Source organism: Cololabis saira, chromosome 11 (assembly GCF_033807715.1).
Source record: "Cololabis saira isolate AMF1-May2022 chromosome 11, fColSai1.1, whole genome shotgun sequence".
Taxonomy (NCBI): domain Eukaryota; kingdom Metazoa; phylum Chordata; class Actinopteri; order Beloniformes; family Belonidae; genus Cololabis; species Cololabis saira.
The window spans coordinates 26,887,593-26,909,473 of record NC_084597.1 but is presented as its reverse complement, the minus strand read 5'-3'; the positions used below and the strand labels follow the sequence as shown (position 1 = coordinate 26,909,473).

At 37.2% G+C, this 21,881-nt stretch overlaps 2 protein-coding genes across 2 annotated transcripts; one reads left to right on the top strand and one right to left on the bottom strand.

The window, feature by feature from the left end:
• The first annotated feature begins 3,510 nt into the window (after positions 1-3,510).
• LOC133455287 (prosaposin) lies at positions 3,511-8,199 on the top strand. The gene is made up of 10 exons (XM_061734245.1): positions 3,511-3,639; positions 3,740-3,795; positions 4,232-4,306; positions 5,409-5,531; positions 5,655-5,768; positions 5,877-5,957; positions 6,051-6,234; positions 6,959-7,017; positions 7,113-7,178; positions 7,268-8,199. Exons 1-9 carry the CDS (start codon positions 3,588-3,590, stop codon positions 7,167-7,169), a joined length of 801 nt encoding a protein of 266 aa, XP_061590229.1. The 5' UTR covers positions 3,511-3,587; the 3' UTR covers positions 7,170-7,178; positions 7,268-8,199.
• Positions 8,200-8,295: 96 nt separating this feature from the next.
• mat2aa (methionine adenosyltransferase 2Aa) lies at positions 8,296-20,970 on the bottom strand. The gene is made up of 9 exons (XM_061734244.1): positions 20,674-20,970; positions 17,217-17,294; positions 16,461-16,583; positions 14,908-15,020; positions 14,675-14,818; positions 13,238-13,456; positions 11,793-11,975; positions 11,368-11,501; positions 8,296-10,834 (listed from the first exon to the last, which is right to left on the bottom strand). The coding sequence occupies exons 1-9, from the start codon at positions 20,768-20,770 to the stop codon at positions 10,732-10,734; spliced, it is 1,194 nt and encodes a 397-aa protein (XP_061590228.1). The 5' UTR covers positions 20,771-20,970; the 3' UTR covers positions 8,296-10,731.
• Positions 20,971-21,881: the final 911 nt, after the last annotated feature.

The following is a 21,881-nucleotide window of genomic DNA, read 5'->3' as shown; positions in this document are numbered from 1 at the left end:
CTCGTTGCTCCGACATCTTGTTATTAACTTTTTACTTTCTAAAACCGGATTTATGGTTCCGCGTTAAAGTTGGTGTAACGCGGACCCATAAATCAGCCTTAACACTTGAAAACAATCAAACGGGACGGCGTCGCACTATTAAACCCTCGAGTTTGCCGCGTTTTTCTCGCCTTTTTTTTTTTTCTTTTTTCGTCCTCCGCCGTGAAATCATAAATCCTCGCCGGGGCCTCCAAATTGGTACACAGCTTGGTCACATTGACGACTTCAGTGGTGTAGAAAACGTAGAGCTTATTAATTCACCGGTCGGATAGGTAAAACTTACAAGCTTTTGGCATTTGAGCTCCTCACGTCAAACCACGGTGGAAAAGCTCTCGTCTCCTTCTGTACCGCCTGCTGCTCATTGTCATCGCTTATACTGCCCCCTATCGGCGAAGGCCAGAACACTTTTCAGAATCAGAATCAGAATCAGAAAGGGGGGGTTTATTGCCAAGTTTGTTAACACACACAAGGAATTTGTTGTGGTGATTGGTGCAATACAGTAAAAATAAAAATAAAAATAAAAAATAAAAATATAAAAGCAAACAAATATATGGAGATAAACTAAGAGATAGAATAAAGTAAAATGTATAACAGAAAAGAACAGAAATGTACAATATGAGGATTAAAAAGTGCCGGATATGAATCTTTACAAAAAGTGACGTAGGATGACAGATGACAGATAAAATGTATAAACAGAAGTGAACAATATAAACAGAAATGTACAATATTGGGTTTTTAAAGTGTCGGATGTGAGAACACATTGTACAATAAATTTAACTGGCTGTGTAAGTATGACTTAGTTTTATTCCAGGTGCTACACAATCACTGCACCCAGGAGGTGGTGCGTCGCCAAAATATAGAATAGAATAGAAAGAATAGAAAGCCTTTATTAGCATTATACTTGTACAATGAAATTAGGCAGCAGCTCCGTCAAAGTGCACACATCATGCAAAGACTATATAAACAAGTACTGTAAACAACAAAATGAAAAAAAAGGAAACATAAATATATATATATATATATATATATATATATATATATATATATATATATATATATATATATATATATATATACTATAAAAAAAGAGTGAATGGGAGGATAAAAATGTACATGAATGGGTGGAGGAATATTGCAGTTGAATGGATATTGCACATAGATAGGTAAGGAATATTGGAACATTATGGATAGGAAATAGAAAATATTGCACAGTATGAGGCAGTTTATTGGTTAAGATAGTTCCTTCAGAATCAGAATCATGTTTATTTGGCCAAGATCAGGTCAAACAAGACAGGGGATTTGACTCAGTTATTTTCGCTGTACAGTAAATAGGCAATAGGCAAATGACAGCTCTTATTAACATTTTTAAATAGGTGAAAGGTGCACTGTTACAGCATATGATTGTGGTTTTTATTATTATTATTATTATTATTATTATTATTATTATTATTATTATTATTATTATTATTGCACAGTGATTGATTACTCTGAGACTCTATGAGTGATGAGAGTTCATCAGAGCAACAGCTTGGGGGAAGAAACTGCTGAGTTCAATCAGACTGTGTCCTGGGTGTGAGGGGTCTGCAGAGATGTTACCTGACGTTTCCTGGTCCTGGACCGGTACAGGTCCTGAATAGATGGGAGGTTAGTCCCAGTTATCCTCTCTGCAGACCTAATTGTCCGTTGCAGTCTGTGCCTGTCCAGTTTGGTGGCCGATCCAAACCAGACAGTGATGGAAGTGCAGAGAACAGACTGAATGACGGTAAGTATCTGTAAATCAGATAGTTGCTTTTTATAGATATTTCTGCACAAACTAAATGTGCAAGTCACAGCATGCAAATAAGAGCATTCCAGAGTTGTCAAAAAATGTATTTTGTCACTTGGCCTCGCCCAGATATACTGAGCTATGCTATAAGGGGCCTTGTCAGACTGGGTTATAGCTGCACAGCGTAGTGAATTATATACAGCATACACTCTTATCAAACGCTGGGGTTGGTGGCAAATTAGTTAATTCCAAACAAGGTTGGTATATCACTTTAATACGTCATCCTGTTAGCCTGATGGAAAAATACACACTAGTACTTGTGAACATATGCTCATCCCTTTTAGCAGCCTAGTTTATCAGTTTTATTTGTCTGAAACGGCTCAAAAGAATAACAATAACAAAATAGAGACTCCAGACTAAACGTTTGCTGGGTAAAAATCAGGAACACTGTACCTTCAGGGTAAAAACCAACAAACTGAATTGAAACAGTTTTTCTGCACGAAGGTTAATCACGTGATGAACAAGTTATTTTTGACTGCAGGACACCTGTTTGTAACCGAGCTACACTGAATAAGATAATGTAGAAAATCAGGAAAAAAGAAGCAGTTTAAAAAAAAGCTTTCTTAGAGAAGAAGGTCATAATGTGCTATCTTTTTTTTTTTTTTTAACTATACCAAAGATAAAAACAGAGAATCAGATGTTTGAAGGCCAGGTTTTGGTTTACTAAATGAGGAAGTAAGAACTAAAGCAGATCACATGGACAGCTACAGTATGGTGAAAAACAGAAGTTGAGAGTGTGGAAGTTTGTCTGAGCTGTATGTAAAAATCCTAAAGCCAAGAGTTAGAAAGAGTAGCTACAACCCTGAGATTGTATTTTTCTTTGATGAAAATGTGGACACTATGTGCTTTTTGTCAATCCATTTCTATTTACTATACCCGGGTCAGGTCAGATCAGATCAGATCAGGCACGTGAAGGTAGTTTGAAAACACTTCAGCTTCAAAATAAAAATAAAACAAAGAGAGAAAAATAGTAAGTAAGTAAGTAAGTAAGTAAGTAAGTAAGTAAGTAAGTAAGTAAGTAAGTAAGTAAGTAAGTAAGTAAGTAAGTAAGTACGTACGTACGTACGTACGTATATAGACGTACGTATATAGACGTATATATGTGTAAATTGTATGCATGTATGTAAATTGTATGTATGTAAGTATGTTTATAGACTAGGGGTTGGATTTGATAAGTTTGTTACTATACTCCTTTTCGAGCATAATGCATTTGGTATTTATTTATATTCATTAATTGTCGCCTACTTTGTTTAGGAAGGACACATATTATTTAGTAATTATTATTGTTCTTTTTTTTATTTATTGTTTTACTGTTTTATTTTATTTTTTTAAATTTTTTGTGCTTGTGTTCGAAGTAAAAGATATCAATAAAAAAAGTGATTTGCTGATGTGATACAGTTTGCTGTAAGGGATTGTTTGCAAAGCCAAATTTTTGGTATGGTGTTTTAAAACAGTTATAATAGAGGGAAAGAGAGGAGAAAGGGCACAAAAGTTAGATAAAATGGTACTTGAAAAAATATGCATCTATAAACATTGCTTTCAAATAAAACTAATTTTGCACTTGGGTGTGAATGAGTGAAAATGACACTGCAGTGGTGAAACACTGTTCACCTCTGTTTGGTGGGGGCTACAGTGAGTGATGCCAGATATAAGATGCACCTGCACTTCCCTTACAGTTGTGAGAAGAGAAGAGTTTCAACGAAAGGCTGAGAAATATCCGAGGATGGCCCTGCTTACGTTAGCTTTGATTCTCTCAATCAGTCTCCAAGGCTGCGGTAAGACACTGAAAATATGAACTGTTAGAAGATGTTGAGTCTGTTACAGAAGTGCAACGACAATGAAGATTTTTTTAATCACAAATATTTGCTCCGGCAGCTCTGACCGAGACTTTTGATATCAGAGGTTTGCAAAGTGCTCAAGAAGCCCTGAATGTAAGTGAAGATTTCGTTATTTTTAATTTCAATTACAATGAGACGCCTTACAATATAAGATCTCTATTATGTCTTGTACAAAATTCTTAACCTTGTGAAACAGTGGGCTTAACCATTTTTGTAGTTTATAATGAATGAAAACATTCATATTTGGAGCATACATCCATCACCTTCTTAAAGGAGTAATATCTATGCTACATGACAGATCATCAACATCGCTTTACAAATGGATGAAAAATGTATCAATATGCTGAGACTTGATGAAATGTAAAGAATTCTTTTTCATAAAGATCTCAGGGAAACCTTTTCAAGTGTATTGTTTCTGTGAATATTCACTGTATATATATAAGTGAATATTCACTGTATGAATTCTACTAACAAATTTATTTTTAAGGCGTTAATCTATTTTCATGATTTATATTTTTATCCCATTCAGACTGGGGATGTGTGCAAAGACTGCACTCAGATATTTGAACTCCTCATCGACCTGCTTTCCAACACCGACCTCGAGGTGAGCAATGTGTTGAATGATGAGTAAACACATACCTGAGTGTTCAAATTTGCTAACTGATATTATTATGGACTCGACTTAAGCCACAATTTTAAAACAAACACACACACACATTGAGCTGTGGTTGAACAGTTTACATTAAAAAGATAAAAATAAATGTTTTACATTCCGGAAGGTATTCTTTCATCGGCTGTTATCAGCTAAAACACATTCCTCACATACACAGATGGTGTGATATCTGTAATACAGGTAGTGAAACAAACACCATAGAAGAATGTTCCTGTTTCCTTTTTTTAAAAGCCACTTCCTATTTTTTATACTAGAGAAAAGTTGAAATGAAAGTTATTAGTTTCTTTGTTCCATATCTGACCTTGAAACTGTTCTGGGATGTGAAAGTACAATCTCTGTCCAAACACGGATAGTATAAATTAATTAATTTCTAGTTTCAACAAGCGTCCAATCACCCCTACTGTACATACTACAGCAAAATGAATCTTTAACCACTACTTTGAGCACATTATGAAAAAATATATCCAACTAGTGCTAAACAATATCTGAAATTACGATGACATTATTAAACCTAAATAACAAGATTGTTTGTCTGCTTTTCTTTTAGACCAAACACAAATGTACCATTTGTGGTACTTCACCACTCGGTTGCTTCTCAGTAAATCCCTCCCCTCCAAATTCAGCCAGCTAGCTTAACATGAACATATTTACATACAAAATAATGTATAAAGCATAAAATACAGGCCAAATGCTCAGTGGGTTACTGACTGAAAGGTGATTGAGAATCCTAGGCTGGCACTGCTGTGTAACCTTACATTACACATAGTTTAATCAATGTAATTAAATGGATTTAAATAAAAAAAGCATGTCATAAATGCTTGAAACACAGTCGCAAATGATAATTCACACACACACACACACACGCATACATTACTAAGTATTAATGTGCAGATGGACATGTTTTTTTCTTGAACTGATAGTGATGTCGTGTGTATGACAACAGGCTATTTTTATTTTGAAGTCTGACTTTGTTTTGTTGAGGGTAGATGCTGCAGCTCCACTCGGGTGAATAATCTTGGTCCCTTTATTTTAGAAAAAGATCATGGACGACATTGACAGTCTCTGTGCACACCTACCAGGGCCGGCTGCCAAAGTCTGCAAAGAAGAGGTGGACAAGATGATTCCAGTGGCCATCTCCTTTATGACTGGTGTCGCAGTAAGTTGGTGGTTGAGTCGTTGAGTTCACTGGAACAATAACCTCACTGACACAGAGAAACCATTTAACTAAAGGCACTGAGAACTCTATTCTCAACGGCAATTACGGCCTTCCTCTCTGTAGAAACCAGCAGAGATCTGCAAGATCATTGGGCTCTGTAACTCCTGCGGTAACCATGAGAAGATGCTCAGCTACTTTATCAAGGAGGCTCTCCAGGCTGCCGTGACAGTGGACAATGTCAGTAAACTATTATGTATAGAGTCAAATTTAAAAGAAACATGTAAAGGTGTCTTCAGCATTATCTCTTCTTGCATTACTTTACCGCTGCTTGTATCTTTCAAACAGGGACTGCCTACAAAACAATGCGCCTTCTGCATTTTCCTTTTTAAGACTTTGGAGGATCTGCTGCCTAAGGAGAGGACTGAGGTGAGCCATCTTTGTGCTGCGTGTAGATGCTCAGATGCAGCCAGACCACAGTGTTAACACAATGCACACTTATTTTATGCTCTTCTTCTGCAGGGTGCTGTGATCAAGCTGGTGGAAGAGATTTGTCATTTATTGCCATCCTCCTACCGTGCACAGTGCGATGCCGTCGTTGACAAGGTCGGCAAAACGGTGCTGGACGCAATCTTAGGCTACGCAACCCCTCAGGCCATCTGCGCTCTCATCCACATGTGTAAAGGGCAAGAGGCTCTCGTTGTGGGTCAGTATGCCTCTCCTGGTTTTTCATTTGTTTAATTAGCCTGTAAAAATGCTACAAGGTTTTGAAAACCACACTCATTAAGAATCCTGAATGATAAACCTTTGCTTGTTTTAAGCTATTCATAAGTTCACTCATAAAGCTATCTCAAATATATGTATGAATGCCACAACAGAATTGATTACCCAATCGCAACTACTCTATAGATATCCAGCTAATATTTATTTCTTAGTTAATAAGAAATGTTTTTATGTGTGATTCGGTGACATTTCAATGTGATTAGTGGTTCAATCTGACAAAAACTGAGAATTATAATATAAAAATTCACTTGGGAAAAATAGGAAATACATTTTTATAACACCTAGTATAAAAAAAAAACGTTAATTTTTTTCCTCCCAAAATAATTATCCCTAAAAAAGGCCAGACTCCAAGTAAATAAAAAATTCTTGATAAAACTTGATAAAAGATTTCAACTTCCTAATTTAGTTTTTCACTAGAAACAAAAATAGAACAAAATAAATAGAAAAACTGGAGGGAAGCATCTGGTTTAGTAGACATGTCTTTGAAAATACTTGTAAATGTATGGAGATATTGCACAGAAGAAATATTACTTATAAACATGGAGATCAGCAGAGATTTTTAAATGTAGGATTTGATTCCGTTTTCTAAATTCAGAAACTTTTGATTAATAAACGCTTATTTTCCATATTTTCTTACATGACTATAGATCCATGCACTTTGACAACGTATAGATGCCGAGACATGAAGACTGCTGTCACATGTGGAGTAAGCAAACAGCCATTTCAAAGAATGATAAAACCACTGGTTTTGCTTAAATGATGCTCAGTGGTGATAAACTTTGGTCCGTCTCATCTCTGCAGACTCTTTTCTACTGTCGGAAATTTGCCTGGAAGTCTGTGAACTACAATACCATCTAAAATGTTAAGGTGAGTCACAGTTATTGACAACACTGCAAAAATATATCTGGACTGATATAACCAAACACCTCCAAATATTTCCACGTTGTTCTTTACAGGGTCGGACAGAAAGCTCGTGTTAAGCTCACAGATGACCACAACTGCTCAACGCCAAACTGCAAATATTTCTGTGGGATACTATTTCTTAGTATCCTAATTCATTAGGTCTGCATTTAGTAATTTTTGCTTCATAAAAGTATGAGATCTGCACTGAGATAAGAAATCCAATATAGGGATTATCTGGATTTTTAATCCAATATTCCACAGCTATCCTGTAAACATGATACAACTTTTGTGTTAACCAGCCTTTTTTTGTATCAAGCTTTCTGGTTTCATCAGCTTCCATAAAGCATAAAACGGATATATTTTTCATACATGAAATGTAATATGTGATTTGGCTATAAAGAAAACATTTCCAATGACAGGAGCATCTTTGAACTAATTAGATGCTTGTTCCATTTCATAAACATTTTACTGAGGGGTATACTACTGAGATCAATTTAGACGTTTATGGTTTTTCTATTTGAATTTAAATGTGTTAATGAAGTTAAGTAATGGAAATGTATTTCAGGTTAAGGTGCTCAAGTATAATAGCATGGCGTTGCTGTTAATTTGATACTTAAAGAGAAGAAATAAGGAGAAAAAAAAAACATATAGTTTTAGTTCTTGGTATCCATTTTACAACCTGCCTGAAGACAAAAACATCTTCAATACATGTTTAGACAGGGTTTAAATCAGGGTTAAACACATTACTGTTTACTGAAGCGTACTCTTAAATTTAATACTTACATGCTGTACTCTACTGCCCTTACTTTCTAACAACTTGTGCTTTTTATTATTTTACCTCTTTTATCATTTTATGTGTTAGTTACTGTTTAATTGTGTCTTGTCGCTTTTAATGTTGATGTAAAGCACTTTGAATTACCTTGTGTTGAATTGTGCTATATAAATAAACTTGCCTTGAGGCTCACTTCTGCTCTTTTCAAGTTAACCCTGCTATTTTCAATTTAAGTTAGTCACTGGTTGCTATGATACCATATACCTGCATATAAAACAAGCACAGTCCATAAACACAAAGCAAGAATGCAGTTTATTACAAATGTAACAGAGAAGTTCAACAATAAAGCACACCAGTAGGAATCACTGAGGAGGGAAAAATCAGCAACCTCAAAGGATATCAACATGGGATGATCGGAACAAGGTAAGGGATGGAGTATTTGGGAAATATGGGGACTGACAAAAGGCACTTTCAGCAACCACACTGACCAACTAAATTTGACTGATTAAAAAGAACAAAAAAATTATAAGGGGAAAAAAAAAAATAAAACGCTCTTCAAACACCTCACAGGAGACAGTGTAAACAGGCTGGTTTCTCTGTACAACACCAACCAATCATTGGTCAAAGCTGTGGATGAGCTAGAGCAGTGATCCTCAATTCCGGTCCTCGTAGGCCGATGTCCTGCATGTTGTAGATGTTTTCTGCTTTAACACACCAGATTCTAATTAAGGAGGACACAAACATGCTGATTTAAAGTAAATAATGATTTCTTAGAGTGGTTAAGTCATATCACCAGCCATTTGCACCCAAAGAAAATGCAGCTCTTCTTTGAAGTGAAGCTGAAGTGCACTCAAATAACCAGTAGGGGGCCATAAAGCTAAGCCAAAGCATAAATACAAATACAAAAAGGGAAAATAAAAATAAAAATCTTAGTTTTCAGTATAATTTTTTAAAAACACAGTGCCACCTACATATATGCTTTAGACACAGTTTAACCTTACAGGATTATATAGCTGTGACTAACTTTGATTCTGACAAGAGGAAAGTTACTGACAGGGGAGAACAGCTGGGGAGGCAATCTGGCATTAACCGTGTATCAATACACGTATTTCAGGTCTGTCCATAGTCCAGCAAGTATATTCACACACTAGTGTTCAAAATGAGCAAGCATAGCAAACCCTGAGGCTTTTCAGTGTAGGGCTACTCAGAGAAAAAAAAAAGCCATCCATCCATCCATTGTCTATATCCGCTTTATCCTTTGCAGGATCACAGGGGTCTGCTGGAGCCTATGCCTGCTAATTACAGGTGACAGGTTGCCGGTCTATCGCAGAGCCACATATACAGACAGACAACCACACTCACACCTACGGGAAATTTAGAAGCACCAATTAACCTACTATGCATGTTTTTGGACCGTGGGAGGAAGCCGGAGTAACCGGAGGGAACCCACACAAGCACGGGGAGAACATGCAAACTCCACACAGAAAGACCCCCGCCGGGCCTGGGAGTCGAACCACCTTCTTGGTGCGAGGCAATAGTGCTAACCACTAAGCTGCCCGAAAAAAAAAGCATATCAATTGGATTTTTTAAAAGCAAACATTTTAAAAGCGAAGCTCAAGTTGCAAGATTAAAATAAATTTGACAATAGATGAAGCATTCAGCAGAAATGCATGCTATGATTTTGACTGCTCCGAGAATCATTTTCTGAGAATAAAAGAGCAGTGTTACCGCCATTTACATTCACTAAAATGAGTGTGTACTTTTTAAATTCCTCCCTACCCATCCACACAACTTCACTACCTGGTCTAATTGAAGTTGTCAGGACACTCAAAGGCATTTACTTTCAAAAATATCTCACTGCTGATCACATTTTCGGGTTGTTGTAATGGGATAAAGGCAGCTCCAGAGGTGACGGAGCCTGGGTTTCTCTGTAACTACTACCCAGGGTCACACTCTGGAATGGTGATCCCTTCACCTCCACTTTGGTCAGAGGAACATTGACACATTTCGCATAATTCAAAACACTGGCACTACAATAGAAAAAAAAAAAAAAAGAATTTTTTTATATATATATATATATATATATATATATATATATAAATAAAATGAGAAAGAGAGAGAGTTTTAATTGTGCAGCCCAACATAACCACAAGGTCATTAGCAGCTTCTGACTTCTCTGTAAAATGTCAGAAATAAATGGTCTGAAGGGTCTACATAAATAACTAAAATACAGATCTTTATTACCTTCAAAATTTCAGGAGTGTGATGTTTTTACAATCGTGTAGACTAAAATGACATTTTGCAGTGACATGAAATTGTACCGCTGAAAGAAAATGTAAGAAAACGCCACCCGGTGATCATTTCTATAACTACAGCGCAGTGAGGTTTGTACTGAAGGTGGAGGAATACCTAACATTTTATATGGCTTTTATGGAGTGTGTTATTTTAGTTCTATTATAGATTGTCAATAATACTTCTAAGATTTGCTGAGATAAAAGAAAAGGAAAAAGCCACCAGCAGGAGAGAAAAACTGACAAAGGTTGGTAGAACTGCTCAAACCTTTGTATCATGGAAACTGATATACTGTAACTGTTGTCTGCTTTTCAGTGATCTTTACCAAGAGGTGGACAAAGGGTGATGTTGCTGTGGCTGTCATAACATGGCTGGGTATGAGACAGTTAAGGGAGGAGCAGCAGGGAGGGTGACAAGGGAAGGGCATCTAACATACACTGGCGGAGAACAAGCTCAGTATTTCAGCTTCTTGGGTGCTTCCCATGAGAAGACATCACGACCAAAATGACCGTATACGGCTGTGCGCTGGTAGATGGGTTTCTTCAGGTCAAGATCCCTTAGACACGGAATAAAAGAGATTGTAATTTCATGTTTGATGATTAAAAAAAAAAAAAAGAATGAATGAATGAATGATATAAAAATACAGGAGCATGTAAATGTCAGCACATTAAATTGGGTCAAAGTTTTTCCTTTTGTAAATACAAGTTACAATGGGAACCAAATATGATTTCTAAGAGACATGAAGTTAAAGTGAACAAAATACTAAATAATAAGAGTCAGGAAAAAGGCTGGGACCTTCTTTTATCAGCTTCTGCAAGCCCGTTTGTCAAGTCTGCTTTAATTTTAAAATGCCAACTGATATACAGCTTAATATTGGCTCCTGGACTTAATTACATTACTACATTTATGAAACATGATACAAAAACACTTCTTTCCAATAAAGTCTTTTTCCTGTTTTGCGACTGTCAGTTTGTCAATTAATAGCTGGAAAGGTCCTTAGGAGCCCTTTCTTTCTTTGTGTGTCTGTGATGAACATTTTCAACACAGATGCCGGGAGTTTTGAATGCAACTATAAATACAACAGCATACCTCACAATAATTCCTGGCCGTAGGTCAAAGTTCCTCCTCACAATGTCCAACAGTTCTCTTTCACTCTTTTGGGACGTCCCATAGTGGAAGATGGAGACAGAGAGGGGATGGGCTACTCCAATAGCATAAGACACCTAAGACAGTTTTCATAGATAATGAACACAGACACAAAATAAAATACCCTCATCATTGTGTAAATTACCTTGGAACTACAACACATTACTGATCAAATATGGGAAATATGGAAGCTCTAGAAAGCAGAGTTTTGAATCAGGGTGCTCTGTACATTCCTGGTTTGGATAAACCATAACCTTCTTTTTAAATGTGTACTATACACCAGTGGTAAATTCATAATTACAGCATGCAGAATCCAACAAGTGGTAGGGTAGTGGTGCATAAGTGACTTATGTAAGACATTTGCTTACCTGGACCAAGACACGTCTGCAGAGCCCAGCTTTCACGAGAGATTTGGCGACCCAGCGAGCAGCGTAAGCTGCTGAGCGGTCTACTTTTGTGTAGTCCTTCCCAGAAAAAGCTCCACCTCCATGGGCTCCCCAACCTCCGTAAGTATCCACAATGATCTTGCGCCCAGTCAGGCCTGCATCACTCTGTGGTAAGGAAGAAAAACTTTAAAGCAAAGATCAAATGTTTTTTGTTTACTTTGACATAAAAGGTATAGTCTGTAATTGTATTCAAAAACATTTATTGTTATACTGGGTGAAATGGTCCTTCCATCCTGAGAGTAGCCAGTGAATAATGTGTTCAGAAAAAGGAAAGAATAAAAACCGGCCTCTCTGACAGCTTTAATCCTGTAAAAACTCTGACCAATCTGTTTTTTGTGCACCGAATGGCACGGATTGGTCAGAGGACCAGAGGATTGGCAGGGGGGAAAGAACCAATCAGATGCCTTCATTTTAAGTCCCGCCCACGCCCCCCTCTGTCCCATGCGCGCCCTCGTCACGTCGAAAATCTTGCTGGAAAACTTCACACACACTCCAGTCATGTTTGCTGAAGAATGGCACAGAAAACGAGAAAACGCAGCCAAAAATGCCACCTCCAGCGTTACCTGTAACGGCTCGCCAGACAAAGTGCGATTCTGCGGCGCAGGTTGTCCGCTACTGGGGGTCTCCCACGGGCCGACGCGCACCATTCTGCGTTGGTGTAACGCGGAACCATAAATCAGCCTTCAGTGTGTGCTCTGTGCGGTTCTGAACTTCTCTGTTGTGCTCATTTTGCTGGGACGTCGGGTCCCTCCGCCGAGACACAACTTTTGCGGTATGCGTTCATTGTTTTCTCTAAAAATGATGCGCAGTGCCCACCCAATCAGAAACGGTACAGATATTCTGTGATATTTTTTAATATTTATAAAAAAATAAAATTATAAAAAAATAAAGGATCCCCATAACTTTGATTGGGTGGGCACAGCTCACCCCTGCCCCCCCCCTAAAACCGGCCTCGCTTACAGGTGAATGAGACATGGGGTAGTTTTGTTGAAAATGTGCTGTCCAAAATGTCCTGGAAACCTCGACTCCTGCAAATGCACGTTCCCCAAAGTTTGTGGGGGCGTGGCTTTGGACGGAGCGCTGACGGGAGGGGGAGGGGCTTAGAGGAGGTGCCACTTTCAAATCTTGCTAGCTCTCCAACATTACAGACTATACCTTTAAGCTTTTTTAACAGCTACTGTACACAAACATTAGCAAGACTAATAAGACTATATTTTTGAGTTATATTAAACATTGCAATGAGTCCACAACATATTAAAACTGAAATGTAGATCCAAAGAAATGGATTTATGCATAAGTGCCATGTGAAAAGTCACTTATTTTAGTCCAACCATGTGGAAAACAAAAATGTGCAGGTGTCCCCTCACCTGTGGACCTCCAATGACAAAGCGGCCACTGGGCTGCAGGTGGCAGATTGTGTCATCATCAAGGTACCCAGGTGGAACCACAGCCTCCACCACCTGTTCTTTCAGACTTTGACGCATCTCCTCCAAACTTACACACTCATCATGCTGCACAGAGATCACAAGTGTGTGGACACGCAATGGCACCACAGCTCCTCTATCCTGCTTGTACTGAACAGTCACCTGAATGAAGGGAAGGAAAGGAGGCTGAATACAATCTCACATGCTTCTGTAAAATATTCTGTACCATTATATTGCTGCCTTAAACAAAATATACATTCCACTTGTAAAGTGTAATCTATTAAATCCCCTACACACAACTCTTATGGCTTTTAATATTTGCCATGTTTGTAACTCTGAATAATCAAAAAAAATGCTTTTCATGTTGTGTTAAAATGGAACATAAAATAAATAAAAATAGTAGGTATCCGCCCAGATGACCAGCTACAGTTAAAGCAGCACAATGTAACTTTCAGCTTTTGTTGAGTTTGGCGGCTCCTTTGGACAAAAGCAGTAGTGCTTTACCAGAAAGAACACTACATTTCCCATGAGCACCAGCGCGTACTGCCGGAAAGATCCTGTCCTCGTCGCGTGCATTTGTTTTGATAGTGAATGAAATAAGACGGGACGGACTTTCAAAACTACTTTTCTGTTTTCAGCGGTCGTTTGCAGGATGGATAGCAAAGAGGTAATGTATCTATTTTTGGCTAAACAATATAATATGACGATGTTGAAAATCAATAAGTTCAACTTGGTTTTATTATTGAAGAGTTGCAGCGAGATAATGCGCCGTTTTTTAGAGGGACTTCATCATAAATTAGTAGTCCAACATACTTACTGACAAAATAAAAAAATACTTTATAACCTGTGAATACCCGTAACTGAATGCCCATTCCTTATATTTTGCAGATTAGCCCTGCACAATTTTACAGTTCTCAGGAAAAAATACTAGAACCCAAGACGAATCCCCTGTATGTGAAAACATTCAAATTTTGATTCTTATAGATCCTCCGATAAAACTTTTTTTTTTCTTCGGTTTTTTCGCTGCTTCGGCCATGATACCAGCTTCTGCTGAGCTCTGCGCTCCACGCCCTGCCCAGCTTTCGTCTCGACTACGAATCGGGAAGGAGGGGGAAGTGACGTATGCCGTAAAGCAATCAAAGCCGTAAAATTTGTAGTTTTTTTTAGTGTGGCAGGGTTCCTATCATGCACCTCAAAGTTACATAGTGCCAGTGAAGGTGATACAGACCCCTCAGACCATGACAGAGGTGTCATTAAACCTGTTGGAAGTTGATGTACCATCACAATGACTCTGGAAATATGATATTAAGGTAGAAAAGTCACATAGTGCTGCTTTAACATGTTTTGTCTGGAAGTTTAGAAACTGCTTCTTTGTCTAACCTGAGTTTTGGAATCAGGTCTGAGCCAGGGCAGAGTCCCATTTCGACGTAATTCTGCCATCTTTGCATTGAGCTTGTGAGCCAGGACAATAGTGAGGGGCATACACTCATCAGTCTCATCGGTGGCATAACCAAACATCAGACCCTGTCAGATGTGCAGTGACAGATCAAAACATGAAAATCTAGAGAAGAACAGAGTGTGACAGATATATAGGGTAAAGGCCATCCACACACCTGGTCCCCAGCTCCCACATCCTCTTCTTTGCGGTCAAGGTAAACACCCTGAGCAATATCAGGGGACTGCTGCTCCAGGGCCACCAGCACATTGCAGGTCTTGTAGTCAAACCCTGTAAAACAAGACAGGAGCGCTTGAGTCATATATTTTCACACATTACCTTGAAGATAATCAAAAAACCTTTATTTAATGGTTAGTATCCACATTACTGTAGTGAATCTGGCTACAGACCACATTTCAGTTTGTAAATGATACTGTTAGACTAATTTTAAAAAGGGGAGAACTAACATTTGGGGATGATAACGTAGATGCACAATTCAGACACACTGTAACAATGGTGTAAATAATAAAGTGGAGACAGAACTAAACACTTGTCTTAACTTTGTTGTTGACTTTATGCAGTCAAATTTTGCATTCTATAAAACTGCAACAGCATTTGAATGCATGTGCAGGAGGAAAGCCATTATAAGAGCAACCTGCAAAGGTTATTTCTAGCAGAATTTTCGTCCCACAAATTTGGATGCAGCTTAGTTTGTTTTTTTTTTGTTTTTTTTTTTAAATAGCACTGTTCAAATAGCAATGTTAGATTTTAAGCAATTCCCGTTTGTGACGAAGATCTGTATGAATTTGTAGCATTCAGTAGTTGTAGATCTTAGTTTAATTTGAAAGAGGTCAAGACATTTTGAAGTGGCTTCAATGCATCAGTGGATTTTCTTCTACCACTATCAACACAGAAGCATTTATTCAGTGAAGGGAAAAAAATAACCTTAACAAAAACATACATATATGATTAAGCAAGGCTTGATTGAAATTATGGTAAAACTTGAGCCAATCAGATGAACCGCACAAACTCTAGCCACATAAAAGAAACCAGAACAAAACAGTACTCAGTATGAACTTATGTTGGGGTCAAAAATGGATAGCTTGGAGCCAGTTAAAATGGATTTCCTCGTGATCATAATCTCACAAATCTAATGAGACTCAGGCTGCTTTGTAGTATTGTGCAAATACGGCTCTCCAAGCTGGGTACCGTTATGAACTTTGATATGCACTTCAAATAATATTCACCGAATGAATGGTCCTGGTCCAGATGTAGATATTCAGAAACAGGAACATTATTATTTTGTTTTGCAGAATATGTAGTCCATTTACTGTACCATGTAAGAGAATATAGTTATATGACAGCAAGGGTGGTCCTTAAAAAAAATAAAAAATAAAAGAAATTCTCTGGCTACACTCACACTGCAGACAGAAATGCAGAAATCAGTTTCTCTAACTTTTGTCTTATGTCACATGTAGTTTTGTAAAAAAAAACGACAAAAAAAAATCAATTTTGTGCCTCCTCTGTTGCCGCTGGTATGCTGCACGCGTGTTCACACACACCGTCCTCTTGATGACATTTTAAACTGTAATGCATGATTTGTTTTAGCTGTGAGAAAAAAAAACGTATCTACAGTGGAAGGTCTCCCTTTTAAGTCAGATTTTCAAGTACATAGAGCAGTTTTACATTCTAATTTGCACAAGTCATGCAATCCTGCTTTTATCACTGTACCTTTGGATGAGTCATCATAGCCAATGTCCTTGATTGCATCCCTGACAACTTTCTGATAGTCCACCTTGGCTCTGGAGGTGATCTCCCCCGCCAGCAGGATCATCCCTGTTTTAGCTACAGTCTCTGAAAACAAAATAACATTCAGTGTGAGCAATGACAGTGAGACTATGTTTCATAATTTAACATGCAAACTGTTCTTAAAGTCCATTTCACCTAAATATAAAAGAAGCACAATGAGATTGTGAGATTAACAGCAATAATAGCATAAGACTGTATTGGTCATTTCATAAACTGTTTAGCCCATGTTTCTAGCAAAATATAAAAAGTATGTTTCTGATCCAACCAAGACATAATTTTTTGTCACAAGAAACTGGCGACTTCGGCCAAAGCTTACCGACACAGATAAAACATGACCAAATATAAAATCTATTGAAGACTAAAACCTTAAAAGCTTTAAAATCTTCCATCATCTATACCCCCAGGGTAAAGTACAAACATAGATCCAGAAACACACAAAGGATAGTTCCAGCTTCTGATTAAATTTAAGCACACTGCTTCCATTTGGCTTGGTCTTTTATCTGAATAATCACACCATCAAACGACATGGTCAAACTTAATAGAGGAAGATGACTGATATAGCAAACATCACCCATACTTTTCCTACATGTTGCTATAAGCAATATGCTGGAACAAAGAAAACTCAGTGGCTCTGTTTGAAACTGCTTTTATAATCTGATTTGTCTTTAAAATACTTACCACATGCTACTTTGGCATCAGGGTCTTCCCTGAGGTGTGCATCCAAAACAGCATCACTGATTTGGTCGCAAATCTTATCTGTTAAATTTTCAAAACACATAAAAAACAAGTTTTACTTATGATAAAAAAATTTTACAGTGTGACATTGCAGTTAATCAAAATATAATGCACTAAAACAATCAACCAATAAAAATAGTAATGACAGACATTAATGGTAATGACAGACATAAGACTACAACTCCTCACTGGGGGGCGAGGGAGGGTCATGATCAACCCACACTCACATCAGAACTGCTTATACATTGCACATCGTATTTATTTATTTAGTCTTTTAATCTACACTTGAACTTTTTTATTGATGTGCTGCACTATTGTGTTACAATGTTACTAACCAAGTTTTTCTGTTTGTGGTTGATACTAACCTGCTTTTTGGGCATCTAGGTAGCTGCTGAATACTTTGAATTTCCCTCTGCATTAATAAATCTATCTATCTATATTCATCTCGGTCCAAATGTAAGGGTTGTAAATGGACATTAACGCAGCATTACAGTGTTATTCAACAGTGGCACTTTTTATTTTTCTTCAATAAGATGTTTTTTGAGAAAATTACATTTAAAGCCACTAGATGTAGTAATGTCACTTCTGACCAATTGGTAGAACATCTCTCTCACATTGACAGACGAACCACTGAACATCTTGTAATACAACTTTGTCCCACCAGAGGTGTATTTTTATTAGAAAAAAATAATGTATAACAGTTTAGTAAATAGATAATTCAATATTGATAAGGAAGCCTAACAATGGCATATGCTTAACTCATTGATAGGTGGTTGGATTAAATAAGTATCACTTCTTCACATTCCTTTTCAGATAGGAAAATCCACTAATTATGTGTTGTAATCTTTTTTATGCTTTGTAAATTTATTTGTATGTCTGTCCACTACTGTGTGATACATTTTCAGTTTTTTGTGGTTGTGCTTTGTTTTTTTTACTTATCTGGAATAAACTATTTCTACTCTACTCTACTCTACTCTACTCTGATCTGTTTTACACACGCAATTTCTTGTAATATACTGTCCTCATGTGGTCATAATAAGCCATAAGAGCAAAGTGCACAACCCCATGTTATAGGGCTATGAATAAAAGCAATTTTTAAAATTTAAACACGAGCAACTTCACACTTTTGTGCCCATTTTATAAATTGTGCAACCCATACACACAACTTTCCGGCCAGAAATCGAAATATATCGCTAGCAAATTTTAACTTGCTTTGTGTGTACTGTATGTCTCGCTACCATCAGTTGAATATCATTTATTATGCCCAAAAATGTTTGTGAACAAAATCAAATGCGTATCCTTGTAGAGGGGCAGGTTTACATTGATAACGACAGGGAGAGAGGGATTGCGGGGTTGCAATCTGGATGTGGATGTAAACAGTGTAGATTGGCTGTAGTTGGGGATTAGCCCTTGTTTGAATTGGCTTTTGCATCAACAGTTAAAGACTTTGACTTTTCCCTGAAAAAAGATGGCACTCAAATCATTCCTTTGACGAGTAGATGTATTTCCCAATTTGTTGACAGGCTGCAGCAAACGTTTAATTTACTCTTTTATACAACATACTCTTCCACTGACTTGTTTCCGGTGCTCACCTTGTTCATTGCTGATTGGCCGTAGAGCTAATTATCTTTGCAAGCAGCTCCAGAACTGCTTGCAAAGATAATTTGGAGGGGGAGCTCTATAGATTGTTTTAAGACCAATGCCCCTGTGACCTATCATACTACACAACTAAATCTTTAAGTTAAATCCCCCTACCCCTTTATCTAAACATATTTGAAAGTGTTCAACTCTTACATTGTCTGTGGTTAGAGGAACAACTAACTTTTAAATGAAGTTCACATTTTGTAATTAGTTGAAAACTAAAGAACATTCAAATAGGAATAGTTGTGTTACAATATTGTATCCATCATTTATGAATGGGAAGTATGAACTATATCCTTTACTCTTTTTTGTCCTGCAAATAAATGGTCTGAATGTGACTCGTTTACACTCAAAGATAAGCAGTAGCCCCTGCAGCAGCTATATTTAGGAGTTGTAGTAAGCCTATTATGTGTTGAAGCAGAGCTAACCCCACTGTAAACACCGGAAACTTAAGCATATTGGATATCAAGCTGTTGCATACTTCAAATAAAAGCTGTATGTTACATTATGACTTCAGTAAATACACATAAGTAAAATGGTCAACATTTTGTTGAACTATTTTAGAGTCATTTGGGGGGTATTTAGTCTATCCCTACTGAAACAACTGCTAAACACCATAAAATAGAGCCCGACAACTGACCCTAAATTTAGAAAAATAATTAAGCAGGGCTTCAAAAGAGTAAACATTTGTAGACAATAAGTAAGCTTGTTATCAGACTTAACCTCCTTGCATCTGACATATTTGTGACCTGTTATTTTTAATAAGTGCCTTCTACATTATTTGACTGAAGTCATTGTTATCCTGTCTGCATGTATATTAGATGCGTTTCCTTATCATGTTCAGAATTATTTTATTATTTGTGTTTTTCCTTATTTTCTTGGAAGCCTATGCTGGCATGTGTTCTCATATGCAATTTTTTTATTTGTTTATTTATTTCCTGTTTTGTTGATTTATATTTGTTTTCTTTTGTTTTTGCTTTTTCTTAAATTATAGAGCAGGTATTTTTTGCACACATTTGTATTACTTGATGCACAACATGTTGTAATGAAGAAATGTTAATAAAAAAATGTTTTAAAAAAAAGCTTGTTATCAGACTTAAGACTGATATAAACACCTTAACACAGTTTATAGCATTTTAAACAGACTGTAAGAGACCTGTATTGAGCTGTGTTTGATTGACAGACACTAGCAGTCCTCTCAGTTGTTAGAGTAACCATATAACCCTATTATTTCTCTTATGATACAACTGATATCACACTAAAAGTAAAAATGTATTTAATCAACATGTAAATGGTACATTTAGTTGTTAAAATTAAAAACTACGGTACTTCATGAGCAAGCTAAGTTGATATATTTACTTTATAGCATTTATTACTCCAGCACTGGTCACTTTGTTCCCTTTTTTCAACGCTGTTGTCTTTATAAACGTATGTTGTGTTGTTAAAACATCTACCATCTCCCCAAATATATACATTTCACTTGTCATTTTCGTTTGTTCACAATTTCTGAAATTCTTAAAAGTGAGCAGTTGTGGCTAAAGGCTGATTTATGGTTCCGCGTTAGACCAACGCAGAGGCTACGGCGTAGGGTACGCGGCGACGCGCACCGTACGCCGTCTCATTTAACGCGGAACCATAAATCAGGCTTAAATAAGCAGCTGCGAGCCACATGACCTCTCCTGAGAGGCTAACGGCGTGCTAGGCTAACCCCCCGGCTCAGCAGGGCGATGTTTCTGATCTCCACCGTGATGAAACTCACCTGGATGTCCTTCTCCCACGGACTCGGAGGTGAAGAGGAAGCAGTCTTCATCACCATGGAGCGAGTCGCCATGGAAACCGCTCAGCTGACCGTTCATCGTAGCGACCACGCTGAGGGCTAACGACCTGACGCTGTCAGAGCTGCCAGAGTTTAACAAGGATCTGTTTAAACAACAGCTTAGCAACGGTTTATGTGACCGTTCCTACTCGAGTTTACATCCGCCGAGTGGAATTGAGTATTCTAGCCAGCTGTATTTATGTGTTTGAGCTGCAGAGCCCTCAAGTCATTTACAATCCCCACATCCAATTGTTGTAGAGCGCCGGTCACGTGGTGCGCATAGGCGTGATCAATATCTCTCAGGAGAAATGGCTTATGGACCTCTCTTCACTGATGTAACCCCTTCTGGTAATAGATCAAAGTTAAGAAATGGCTGTGTGTTAACACACACACACACACACACACACACACACATATATATATATATATATATATATATATATATATATATATATATATATATATATATATATATATATATATATATATATATATAATATATATATATATATATATATATATATATATATATATATATATATATATATATATATATATATATATATATATATATATATATATACGTATATAATATGCATGAGTGTGTGTGTGTGTGTGTGTGTGTGTGTGTGTGTGCAGAGGTGGACAGAGTACTCGACCCCAGTACTTGAGTAAGAGTACAAATACTACTGGTCAAAATTTACTCCGTTACAAGTAAAAGTAGCTCAGTCAAAATATTACTCGAGTAAGAGTAGAAAAGTACTTGCTTTTAAAGGTACTTAAGTATCCAAAAGTAAATGCTTTAAAATTTACTTTAAGTAAAAGTAAGAGTAAGAGTAAATTTCTTATTTTCCACATCAGTAAATTACTATATTTTTTCTAAATTAATTTAAGGATCTTTTAACTCTTGTTTCTGAGAATTCGATGTTGAGTTGTTGAAGCAGAGAGGTAGTTCTGCTTTGGCAGACACAATAAACATTTGAAAATAAATGTCTGGTTTGTCTGTGCCCTCGTTTTTTACTCAGTCGAACTCAAACATTGAGTTAAGATACGGCCAAGGATTTTGTGAAAGTCCCTGCTCCGAGTCGAGCTACTTATCAGACTCAGACGACTCAGCGGATTGTCTTTCTTCTCCTGACGCAGGCGTAGCA

Bases quoted from the DNA above. Each gene is read 5' to 3' on its own strand.
- LOC133455287 (XM_061734245.1), top strand. From the start codon at position 3,588: ATGGCCCTGCTTACGTTAGCTTTGATTCTCTCAATCAGTCTCCAAGGC. The intron at 3,640-3,739 runs GTAAGACACTGA...TTGCTCCGGCAG, and splicing joins AATCAGTCTCCAAGGCTGCG to CTCTGACCGAGACTTTTGAT. The intron at 5,532-5,654 runs GTAAGTTGGTGG...TCCTCTCTGTAG, and splicing joins CCTTTATGACTGGTGTCGCA to AAACCAGCAGAGATCTGCAA.
- mat2aa (XM_061734244.1), bottom strand. From the start codon at position 20,770: ATGAACGGTCAGCTGAGCGGTTTCCATGGCGACTCGCTCCATGGTGAT. The intron at 15,021-16,460 runs GTACAGTGATAA...CTTGTTTTACAG, and splicing joins CTATGATGACTCATCCAAAG to GGTTTGACTACAAGACCTGC. The intron at 14,819-14,907 runs GTGTGTGGATGG...CACATCTGACAG, and splicing joins ATGTGGGAGCTGGGGACCAG to GGTCTGATGTTTGGTTATGC.